This window comes from Lathamus discolor, chromosome 4 (genome assembly GCF_037157495.1).
Source record: "Lathamus discolor isolate bLatDis1 chromosome 4, bLatDis1.hap1, whole genome shotgun sequence".
In the NCBI taxonomy this organism is placed as follows: Eukaryota; Metazoa; Chordata; class Aves; order Psittaciformes; family Psittacidae; genus Lathamus; species Lathamus discolor.
In genome coordinates, this window is record NC_088887.1 from 5908157 (window position 1) to 5920117 (window position 11961).

At 44.1% G+C, this 11961-nt stretch overlaps 2 protein-coding genes across 8 annotated transcripts in view; one reads left to right on the forward strand and one right to left on the reverse strand.

Moving 5' to 3' along the window:
- Positions 1 to 4017, forward strand: part of LOC136012952 (rap1 GTPase-activating protein 1-like) — a 39191-nt gene extending 35174 nt beyond the window's left edge. For all 6 annotated transcript variants that reach the window (XM_065676066.1, XM_065676067.1, XM_065676069.1 and 3 more), the window contains 3 exons: positions 1371 to 1456; positions 1612 to 1683; positions 3087 to 4017. In XM_065676066.1, the coding sequence (XP_065532138.1) occupies positions 1371 to 1456; positions 1612 to 1635 (110 nt within the window). In that variant the 3' untranslated portion in view covers positions 1636 to 1683; positions 3087 to 4017. The remainder of the gene's footprint in view (positions 1 to 1370; positions 1457 to 1611; positions 1684 to 3086) is intronic.
- A 141-nt stretch (positions 4018 to 4158) lies between these two features.
- On the reverse strand, positions 4159 to 10256 carry GSTK1 (glutathione S-transferase kappa 1). Of its 2 annotated transcripts, XM_065676076.1 has the most exons (8): positions 10032 to 10254; positions 9432 to 9513; positions 8540 to 8668; positions 8113 to 8213; positions 7893 to 7928; positions 6286 to 6402; positions 5641 to 5734; positions 4159 to 4460 (listed from the first exon to the last, which is right to left on the reverse strand). In XM_065676076.1, the coding sequence occupies exons 1-8, from the start codon at positions 10095 to 10097 to the stop codon at positions 4420 to 4422; spliced, it is 666 nt and encodes a 221-aa protein (XP_065532148.1). In that variant the 5' UTR covers positions 10098 to 10254; the 3' UTR covers positions 4159 to 4419. The 2 variants fall into 2 exon arrangements, with proteins under 2 accessions (XP_065532148.1, XP_065532149.1); XM_065676077.1 differs by lacking the exon at positions 7893 to 7928 and having other exon boundaries at positions 10032 to 10256.
- Positions 10257 to 11961: the final 1705 nt, after the last annotated feature.

Here is an 11961-nt window from a genome sequence, read left to right on the forward strand (position 1 = left end):
ATTAGTCACTACCTACAAACATATATCATAATTAAATCTCAAAGTACTGGAGCTGGGATATATATAAAATGGAGAAGAACCCTGGTATTGCAAATTCATGTTGTTTAAAGCCACTGTTTGGCAACAAATGACAGTGATGTACCAGTCTTGTTTTTAAATGACAGAGTTTTAAATTACAGCATGAAATTGGGAAAGGGAATAGTCCGTCTTTGAGAAACTGCTGAAACACAGTTGCATCTCATCCGTTCCCTAGCAAATACTGATATGATCACGTATAGGTCAAAAAGAACAAATGTTCCTGTGAGGAACATCTTGGCTTGCCACCTTATTGCAGGAATCCGTTGTTAGCTGATTTTTACAGCTTTCTAAACCCGCCTGATGGAGCGGTGTATGGGTATGCAGCAAAGTAACTCATCTGCTGCTTCTGCCACACTGACACCAACTCCTTAGTTCAAACTCTCCCTTTTCCTCTGATTCAAAGAAAGCAGTTACAATTTGCAATAGTTACCGTTGCAATACAGCTATGCATTAAATCCCAGAAACTCTACTATTTATGAAATGATTATATTTAATAATTGTAAACCATCCTTAGTGCATAGGATGGAGGGTTACCTACAGATAAATGAGGCTGATGTAAGAAAGAGGGCTGTTACGTTAAAAGACACTATACTCATTTCTTGTGAAATGTGTACAGTGAATATGAGATGAAAGCAGAACTATGTTTTACATATGTGAATTTGCAAAGTATTTCATCCCTGGTTTTGCCATGGTGTTAATATGTGATGATAGGCAAATTCCTTAAACCCTCAGGTCAAATGTGGGAAGAAGGAAGAGAAGGAAGAGAAACAGAATGATTAGACTCTGCTTCACCAAGTGTATTCGTAAGGATAAGGGCACAGATGTATTCATTGGCATTTCTTAGCCTGACTGCATGATGCTGTCACCTGCTGGAACCTCCTGTACTAGTTTAAACTATTTTTTGTGTTGCAGAAATTGAAAATGGGGTCTGATGGAAGCATCTGGGAGGTGGACAATGCCTTCATTACTCATTAGGTATAGCTTATTTAGGCAAGAAGCTATAGCCATAACAGCTATGGCACTGAAACATGGCCTTGAACCAGTGGGCCAATGCTTTCTATTTTCAATTTTCTTTTTAATAATATGAAAGCCAAGTAGTCATTTTCCTTGTGTTGCAAGCTGAAATGAGGACTAGGTCAAGGTAACAGTCAAGTTAGGCGTGGATACATTCCTTTCACTCTTACATGTGCATAATCCACAGATCTGTGGAAATTTTGGGTAAAACTATGTGTGCACCTCCTGGATCCTCTTTTGATTATTTCTTTATTGTTCTGTGCTTGGTTCCCTTCTAGGAAGCAGGTTGCTTCCTTCCAGCAGCGTTGCTGGCTCCACTGGGAAAGGAAGAGACAGCAAAGCAGATGCTCAGCACCATAATCCAGTAAGTGCTTTAATAAGACATTTCCTTCTCACTCGCACAGAGGTAAGGATGGGAGAAAGGAGAGAAACCTGATTTAGGAGGCTTTGCTTTGCTGAGGGTTGAAAGGACAAGAAGATGATTGCAGAGGAAGGTTAAAGAACTGCCTTGTTCTGCAGGCTTCCATTTTGTGCTGCGTGTGAGGTCACCGCTGGAGGACGGTGTTGGTGCACACTGGGTGAGGAGCAGAGGTAATGGACATGGAGAAGTGCTGCAAGCCCATGGTTCAACATGGAGGCAGGCCCTTGGGCTACCTCTAACCTCACAGAAAGAGCAGAGCAAATACTGTGCAGCTTCACAGCAAACCTTCCCCAAAGGCTCTTCCATGGCCAGCCAACTCTGGCCTGTTTAATCCACCTAAGCTCTGCCCTTCTTAATTGCCTGCTCCCTGTCACAGACAGCATTTTTCATTGAGACACCTCTCTGCCTTAATCTCTTTTCCTTCTCTTCTTTCATTGTCCAGTTTCCTTTGCTCCAATGCAGTCTAGCCGCCTTTGCACGTATCCTCTGCTTCCTGTGGTTTCATTATACACAGAACCACTTTCTTTCTCTCATTTGTGACTTTCTGCCTACTCTACGCTTGCTTGTTTGCTTTCAGCCTAGCATTAGTGGGAAAGGCAATAAACAATGTAAGGAAAATCCCGAGTTTGAATTTTCCTTATCTTGGTATTGTTTAAGTACTATTTTAGTACCTATGGTGTTCAGCATTTCCTTTCCACTGATTTCAGGTAGGTCTAAGGGCCTTTAAAATCATTCTGGGAAATCATAGAATCATAGAATAGTTTGGGTTGGAAAGGACCTTAAGGTCATCTAGTTCCAACCCCCCTGCCATGGGTAGGGACACCCCTCACTAAACCATGTCACCCAAGGCTCTGTCCAGCCTGGCCTTGAACACCGCCAGGGATGGAGCACTCACAACTTCCCTGGGCAACCCATTCCAGTGCCTCACCACCCTCACAGTAAAGAACTTCCTCCTTGTATCCAATCTAAACTTTCCCTGTTTAAGTTTTAACCCATTACCCCTTGTCCTATCACTATGGTCCCTAATGAAGAGTCCCTCCCCAGCATCCTTATAAGCCCCCTTCAGATACTGGAAGACTGCTATGAGGTCTAAATATATAGTACTCTGTAAGATCCATCTCATTTGGTCCCTCTGCCAGTCAACAACGTTCTGTCACAAAGGCTGGTTTTTTTTTCAGTCAAGCTGGTTGAAAGGACAAAGTTTCATGAAACCGTCTTTCACCATGAAATGACTTCAAGATGTTCCTTGCATTCTTCCCACCTTCCTACCAGGGTTCATTACCTCCCCAAAAGTACATTTCACCCACTTCTGAGACAGAATTGCTTCTGGCAGTGGCCCCAGGCCAGTGGGGTGATTTGGCCTAAAGTAATGTTTCAGTCCTTCCATTTTTATCACAACCTCAGAGTCAGTTTGGTAGCACAGGTTGGAGACCAGCAAATTTCAAGGGGGGAAATGGTAAATTTCAAGAGACTCAAAGAAACCTGTGTCATCCGCCTACATAACTTCCTTATCATTCTAACCCCTAAAGGAGTGTAGCCTCTTGTATCTCACAAAGATCTCCTTAAATTCCAGGCAGGATTTGCCCAAAGAATAATGGGTGCACTGGTGGAAAGGAGGAAGAAGTTCTCAACTGATAGGATATTTCCTGAAGAGTTGAAAGAGGTGCAAGAAGGAAAAATTGTGGATGGGGAAACACATGATACTACCACAACACTTACAGGTGTAAGAACGTGAAGGATACAGGTTTCTTTTTTCTGATGCTTTGTTCCAGGCTTTGCTGTTTAAGTGAACAAATATGAGTGTGCTTTACTTAAATTTCAGAAAGCAACAAAAATGAAATTCCAGCTGCTTCTAGTTCTTCTGCTTCCTTCAGTGGTGTGTCAGAGACAGCCAGGAATCACTGAGAAATCAATATTCAAGTGTGTTATTCCAATTCAGCCAATACCAGGGCCAGGTTCAAACTATTTCAGTGTGAAATTTCTTAAATGCTGTTCATTGCCTGTCTTTCTCTCTGCAGAATATATGATGGGAAGTCATATATAGCCATATCCAAACCACCTTTGCATAGCGAGCAATTAGACCACCCTTGAGGAAGCAAAACACGGTCTGGTTCAGTTACCAGCTAAATTCACATGGTATTTACCACTGTCCTCCAAAGACATGACTGTAAAAAGAGCATTAATTTAAAACCCCTGCAGGGTCTGGGGTTAGTTCCCAAGAAAGCATTTGTGTGATGGTCTTCTCATATGTCAGTCACCACAGAGCAAGGTGTATAAAATACTGTCCAGGAGGGGCACAGTTCCTTCTGAGATACTTGACTGGTTCCCTAGAGTTTTCATTGGGCTTGAATTGTCCCTCTGTCTTCCACCCTTCTGTCTTGTGTCCTCTTAACTGCCGTGCTGCAGAGTAAAAAGCAAGTGTGAAATACCTCGTCCTGTGCTTCTCGTGTCTATGTAGTACCTTGGACTTAAAATAAAAGGAGAATGTGGCCAACTTCTCTTAAGCTATGTGTATGTGTGTTTATACAGGACAAGCAGGAAGGTATGTGAAATCCAGAGATCACAGTCCCATAACAATTTAATCCTTGTGCTTTTGGGGTAAGAGAAAGAGAACTGATCAGGAAAGAAAAACGTTTACTCTCCAAGAAGTTCAATGTTTGATCTTTAATGTTAATCATTAAGCTAGTGAAAGAAAATAAGCACGTTTTAATTAGCAAAGACCTCACCAGACTGGCAATACTGTCAAACCTTGAAATTCGTCATAATAAGAGAAGAGAATGAGCTGTAAAGTTAGCTGTTAAGGATGAGAAAGCCATCTCTCCATAAAATTGGATATGTTCACATAATCACTGAGGACTGACCATGTACGGATATATTTTAATTCTTATACGTTTCCCCAGGACTTTTCACATCTTTGGGCTTGGAACTGGTCCCAGCCATTTTTCACCTGCAAGACAAACCAGCACAAAAGAGAAAGTTAGATGCATGTTAAGTGATCGGTCAGTCACATTTCTGCACTAGGATGACTGTTCCTACTTCCTTTCTGAAGGGTATCTACTGCTGATGAAATACAGGTTTGTATCCTGTCCAGCATGCTTCAGCCAGCTCCATACATCTGTCACTGTCTAGTCACAACTGAAGCTGTACAGGAGGACTGTTTTCCTCTGTCACACAGATTTTGCAAGTCTGGGGCGCTCCACATGAGGGACTCCCGTTCTGAGGGGCTGGGGGTAAGGAAAAGAGTAAGGGTGGAAGGCTGGGGAGTCAGAGAAACAAAAGGAAAATCTGTTTAAATCCTTGGAGTTGAGGCTAGATACCAGGCCACAACATTCCAGTTAGGGTTAGTGACTATTGTAGAGGGTGTTGGGTATTCATCTTCCTCTCTCTCCTTTTCAACAAGAGTATTTTTATAGGATCAGAAACCAATCCAGAAAATAAACCTCAAAAAATTCCCTTCTGTTTAAGCCTATCACTTAAACCAAACGCATCACAGCTAATTTATATGCATAACTCTTTCTAGTGACAAACCCTTTCAAGTGACAAATCTTCAGATCAAGAGTCAAATGTGCTCCAACTCATATAAAAGCAGGTGACTGAGTTTTATTAATCACAACCTATTCCAGTTATCTTCGAAAACCCAAAATTTGCATAGAAAAAAAGAAAAGAAAGATGGTCAGTATAGGAACATCTGTTAAAAAGTTGTGTAGTTATGAAATTACAAGTTATGGACTGGGAAGTTGTGATAATGTGCTCCTATTAAGAAGGAACATCAAGTGTCAGCCATAGTCTTAATCTTAGCCCAGTACTGAAAGATTAAATATGAACATCTGAAAATTAAAGAGTTTTGGTACTAATTTGAGAATGGCATGTGGAGCACAAAGCCTTGAAATATAGAGAGAGAGGACGGAGGACTCAAATTACTTCTTGTTTGGAAAAGGACTACATCTTTGGTCACTCTTAACTGTACTGAGATACATTCCAGTCAGCAGTTTCATCCCATGAGAAGGACACCCAACATTATTTAATATTTGAAAGACCTTAAGAGTGTTTTGTTTAGCTGTATTACATACTTCACTCAAAGAGGGTGAAAACATTAAACCCAAACTGATTTTATTAGGTACACTCACCTATAACGCTGCCTAGCAGCTCTAAACGATCAGAGCCAAAAAAGAGATGAGGTTCCCCATTAAAATGTGCCACAACAGCAGGCATCCCAAATGCCTATTCACACCATGGAGATGAAACAGAGAACGTTACAATGCGAGAAAGTTTTGCAGACACATCATCAAGCCTCTGCAATAAAAAGCAATGCCTGACTTTTTTCCTCCCCTTCTTTTCACCTTCTTCATTCTGAAAGATAAGCTTAATTGGAGCCATCACAAAGAAGACTCTCCAGAGCCTGTGTGCCCCTTCTGAAGGAGCAAAAAAAAAAAAACCAACCACCAAAAAACCTCAGCCTGACAAATCCACAGTTTTATGTCAAGTAGCAATAAATGGTATCTCCTAGTGCTGGTCCTATAGCTCCCCATCCTTGTTGTCCAGCTGGAATGAGCTGGATGGCTCAACCTTGGTTTTGCAGATGACAATGAGAAAAACTACCAGTGACAGTGAGTTAGCTTTCACATGGTCAAAAAAAAAAGCAAAGACCACTTAAGGGAGATGGTCTATATTCTGCTTTCTAATCATCACCTTCACTGTTCCTTGCTTCCCAGTATTCTTAATAGGAAAGGAATGCACAGCTGTGATGCCAGCTGGCATTGGAAGCATCTCACCCCATATTTTATTGCTTCCTCTGTTGTCTCTTTCAGTCGATTCTTCACTGCAGGGGATGAAATCATTTCAAGTGTTTTCTGGGCAAGTTCTGAAGATAGCCCAGCCTGTCTGGCAACCTGAGAAAACATGACAGAATTAAGAGTATTCTCATACTAAATATTCCAACTCCTACTATGGTCTGATTAGTTTAATCTTCAGTATTGTCACCCAAGGGCTATTACCAGAAACATTACAAAATACCCTTGAAGTACTTCCTGTGCAACTGCCTTGCTGTGTTCCCAACCCATTCATCATTGATGAACTCGTAGACAGATAGAAAGCAGAAGGGCTATTCTAAACTTCCAAGCCCGAAGCTGCACGCACTTTCAGGAGTTACCAAACAGGGAAAAAAATTTAACCTCTGATCTGATGACTTATCAGATAATAAAAAACAAGTGTTCTTCTGAAAATCTTACTGTACAAGCCTGCCAAGACAAAATTTATGGCCACGTAGGATCTGCACGTGATACTGCATGAAAAAAGACCGTAACTCACAGAGGTTAAACAATTGCTAGTGTTCTTGCTCTATCTTTTAAACCTCCTCTGCACCTCTGCCACACAGGAAGGAGATAAAGTGATCAAAGGTAAAGGTTCAATGTTTACCGGTAACTGCAAAGTTACAAGTACCTATTTTAATCAAGTATTCCACAAATGAATGTTAACTTCCTGCCATCTACCTGAGTGACATAAATTCTATCAGTATTGCATGCGGACCAGTAATCCTGCACATGCAGGTGTTAATGGGTTTTAATTTCTTTCTCTTAATCACTTTCCTGTTTAGCATCCACATTTTCTTGTGCCTTCTCCTACTTCCCCATGGAGATTAACAGCTCTTTTTCACTCTGCTTGACTAGCAAATAAACAAGTGCAGCACTGGAATAGAACAAATTCCTGTGTATGTTTGGTAGCCCTGGTGTTTAGATGGCAACATTTACAAAGAGATGTAGTATCTGGTCCTCACCATTTTAGGGCTGAAGGGGTATTTAAGTGGATTGGGGCAGGAGTCAAAGACTGTACATTCCAATTTATGTGAAGTTACTGCTGAGTAGAGAAAGAAGTGAAAAATACTGAGGAACCATACAAATATGGTTTATAAATATACCATCTATAAATACACCAGCTATAAATACGGTAAAAATAAACAACATTTCATTTTTCTAATTGATGTGTAAAATAAATTCACCTATAAAGACTTGGATGAAAGAGTTGGGATGCCTCACCCACCTCCGAATGCCGTATTTCCAGAACCAGTCTAGTACTTGCTGCGGGGGTGAATGGAGACAGACATGAGCAAACAAAATGCTTACCTTGTTCATGCCTTGCTGAACACAGGGGGATGCTCACAGGCCACCAAGCAGTGGTTCTGTGTGTCATTCAAAGCCTGACCCTCCACCCAATCATTCCAAACAGAGCTGCTAGGAAATGAAATCCACTTTTTTCTAGCTGAAATTTCTCAAGACTCCAAGTGATCATTTGACTAAGCTGACTTCATGTCTATTACTGATCCAAGCACCAGTAAGAATCTGTACCTGAAATGCAGAAGCACCAACAAAAAGGAGACACTTACAGCCAATATATTTGCTGGCTGACTGACATCTTCATGCTGGTAAAAGAATAAAACATGTGATTCAGTATTTAAGAACAAAAGCTTAACTCTGGGCTTCAAGGTTCCTGACTTTGCATTAAAAGACATTTCCTTTCTCTTGCTCAAATTCCACATTTGAACAAAGTGGGATGGGAAGGGTGACAGAGCACGGATCAAGAAGTTGGCTTCATAAAACACTGACCTGTGACCAAAAACGTAGCCAGAACTCCCTAGATAAGGATTCCACATATTGTGGTTGTGTCGTATCAATGGCTGTGATAAAGCGCATGGCTCCAAGAGTGCCTGGGGTTAGTGGGAAGACAAAAACATACTGAAGGCACAAGATCAGGAACAGATATGGTCTGCACAAGTACTACCCAAGAACAGTTAAGATCTTCTCTGTAACAGTCCCCACACAGTGAAGGTTATGTTGTTTCACAGTATCTTCCATGCTAGTATCATTCATAACCATATTTCTCTATAAATTTATGGTTGCAAATGTACAAATGTCACTGCTCAAAGATATAGGAAGAGGCTGTGGACAAGGAATTCATCTTTACTGTTAGGGAGAACTTGAATCAGAAGTGCTAGAGCTGAAAGATGCCAACTAAGCTAAGACTCTAACTTACCTGTACCAAGGACACGTTTGAAGTCATCTCCTGAAATGTGTACAGGCACTTGGTAGTATTTTGCCATCCTTTTTATGTCCTTCACCAGGTATTCTGCACGCTTTGGCAACATTGCTGGGGGCTTGTTACCTTTCAGGGAAATAGTTCTGTTGAGATTTTTCTGGACAAAACCAAAACTGGACAAATGAGACCTCATGCATACACGTGCCTAAGGAAGAGCGTAATTTCATACTGACTTACTGAAACATACGCAGCTTTTCCAAAGATAATGCTAACATTTAAACATGATGTAGACTGGTTTTGCACAAACGGACCCTTTAAGTTAGCAAAATCAGTTGTAAACCATAGTAAAAATGCCCTAGCAGGGATTTATACTGATTCAGACAGATGACTTTTAAGCTAAACAACTGTTAATGCACGGGCAAACAAATGCAGAGACTTGTTAATTTCATTATTTGTCTCAGTGATTAATTTCTAACAGGGCCATTAATTACTAATAAGGCCACTAGTACCATTTTAGGTCATACTTGGATCCTTTATGCATATTACAAACTGCAAGTGTTCCACAAACTAATTCTGGTGTGAAGCCAACAGAAAACCCTTAGGAAAACATTCCATATCAAATTACTATTATCCTGTTTTAGAACTGATGCACTTTGTCATACACTGTATGTGCCACAATCAGCGGCTGTGTAGCTGCAACAGCATGAAATTCCTTGCGGCTTATTTCTCAGTCACTACTGAGCTCTGCAATTCTATACTTAGTTATTGGTGCCAAAACTCAGTTTAAAGCTGTCTTTGTAGAATCTGCCCTCACAAAGAGCTTACCCACTAGCATCGTACTAGTGGAGAAGGTATTTCCCTACGGAGCTAATCTCCCTGTATTGCCTACCAGTTGCTTGCATTATGCCCCCAAGGAAAGCTGGACGAAAGCGCAGATCAATGTTCCAGATGTGCTGGTACCGGCAGAGCACCTGCAACATAAAAAACCACTGATGGATTAAGTCAGAATAGATGCCTATAGAGCTGTGCACAGCTAGGAAATAAGCTAGGGCATTAAATAGATACTGCAAATAAGTCCTTTCCTATTGTATTAGTTATAGTCTTAAAAGCCTTTTGTGGATGCCGCTAGAGAGTTCTGATCTCAGAGAAACTGTGTTACAAGTCTAAGCAGGGCTAAATAAAGGAAAGATCAAAACCATGAGTGGATCCTTCCGCTTGTTAAACATCAGAACTCCAAAACACACACAGGCTGTGCTGCCATTCGGCTGAGACGCGAGAGGAAGAAACCGAAATGCCCCTCACGAGTGGGACTAAACCAAAACCTAAACGTAAGGTGGGAAGAGCGCTGCCGCCGGCCGGACAAGCTGCCCTTCAGCCGCCTCCCAAAGGGGAACCAGCAGCAGCCGGAGCCCGCACGGCCGGGCCGGGCAGCGGGGGGAACGGCGAAGCTCCCGGGAACGGCCTCCCTCTGCCTCCGCCATGCCCTCACCTCAAACGCCAGCCAGGAGTAAGGGGAGACCACATCGTAAAACAGCTCCACCACCGTCCGCCCCATCACTGCCCGTCACGGCGCCACTACCCAGGGAGCCCCGGCGGCAGCGGCACCTCCCCCGGGCGGGGCGAGGCACGGTGCAGGCGGAGCCGGAGCGCCCTTCGGCTCCCGTTGGCAGCGGTGTCCGCTCCTCAGCTCGGCTCCCCCGCCCCGTTCCCCCGTGCCGCTGGCGTGGCTGGAGCCCGGTCGCGGCTTCAGGTGCCTTTTGTTGCCTCTGCTTTGAAGCGCGGCTTGAGAGGAAGAGGAGGGGTGCGGAGCCGCGGCTGACGCCTGTGCCCTTCTCCATGGCGAGGCAGGAGGAGAGGAGGGAACCCGGGAGCTGACTCAGCGGAGCGGCCCGGCATGTCTCCCCGGAGCACGGCTTCCCTGCCGGAGCCTGCGGAGGGCGTGTAAAATCAAAGGGAGAAGGGAAATCGCGTCATTTGGGGTAACAAAGTGAAGTCTTTGCTGGCTGGAAAAACCTTGCCGTTAAGAACCATTCTTTCTAAACCCCGGCAGTTTTTGTAAGCGTTTTCGTCTGGACATTAAGGGGTGTTAAAAGACAACTGACATGGGCATCCTCTGGGGTCTGGGAGTTCCTCCTCCCAGGCCACTGGAGCAGGCAGATGTGGTTGCTGCTGTATGAGGTGCAGGTTCAGCCAGCGGTGAGGCTGCGTGTGTCCCCCACGGAGATAGGTGCGTGCACACACATACGCTGAGGATGCTAACGTGGCTGCACGGACTGAAACAGGCAGAGTGCTGACTGTAACAGCATTCACATACAACATACCAGAACTAAAAGTACATACAGATGCGTAGTCCCGTCCTGGTGCCCTATAGCTGATTGGGGTTAAGTTCACTAGTGAAAACATACCCTTCGCCCTATTGATTCACGAGCACGTGAACATTTACAGACCCCTTGAACGGGCACGGCCCCCTAGCCCCTCTCATGTTCATGCCCCGATCCTGAGCCGTCTTACCCACTATATGGGTCTTTTGCTTGCCAGCTGGCCTGGATCAATACTCACTGGCAGAGGTGCGCACTTACACGCTTCTCCCACAATCATTGTTACACGCATGGGTCCCTCGATTACCCACAGAGGCTTGGCCTATGGGCTGTGCTCTAAGCTCCCTTAGCAACCTCCCACTCAGACATGAGTCTTTCCAGGTTTTAGTTCTATGAACCAGGTAACACAGCTTGAAATTGTAGGTTATCATCAGGTAAAAACAATACTCTGCGCATCCACAGAGGAGCACAGAAAGACAATGGGGGCTGGGGGAAGTCCCCTGCCCTGCTTACTTCCAAGCCTATCCCGGGAGCATGCCACAGGTACATCTCTGCAAGTACAGAGGTGCTCAGGGCACCTCAATGGCACGTGAGAACCCAAACCGGGTCTCTCTGGAGGTGGAACACACTGTCCTGCCCTACCAAGGGCTGTCCCGGGACAGACATCAGCCCCATGGTCTAGGCACTCATGAGGTGAGCAGGAACAGGACTGTTGGAGGGTAGGGATACTGCAAAAGGGTCTGAGTTCCAGGGGAAGGTCATGTTGGTTTTACAGTAGGGGTGTTTCTGGGAGGAAACAAAGACAGGGAAAGGAGTGAATCCGGGTGGTTTTGGGAGGAATAACTGTGTGAAATTAGAGGTATAAGGGGATAAAAAGGGTTGGTCCTATGTAAACATGACTTGGCTGCCACAGGGACCAGGGGTGTCCGAGTAAGCTCTGTGTATCTGTCTCAAAGGGCAAGCCCACAGAAGGACTTGGCTACCAGAGGGGACCGGGGGAGTCCCAGCCAACTGCTGGGTAATTACGAGTGTATGTATGTGTGTGTCAGTGCCTGGAGGTCTGTAACAGCACCCGGAGTTAGGCTGTGGCCTCAGGGGCTT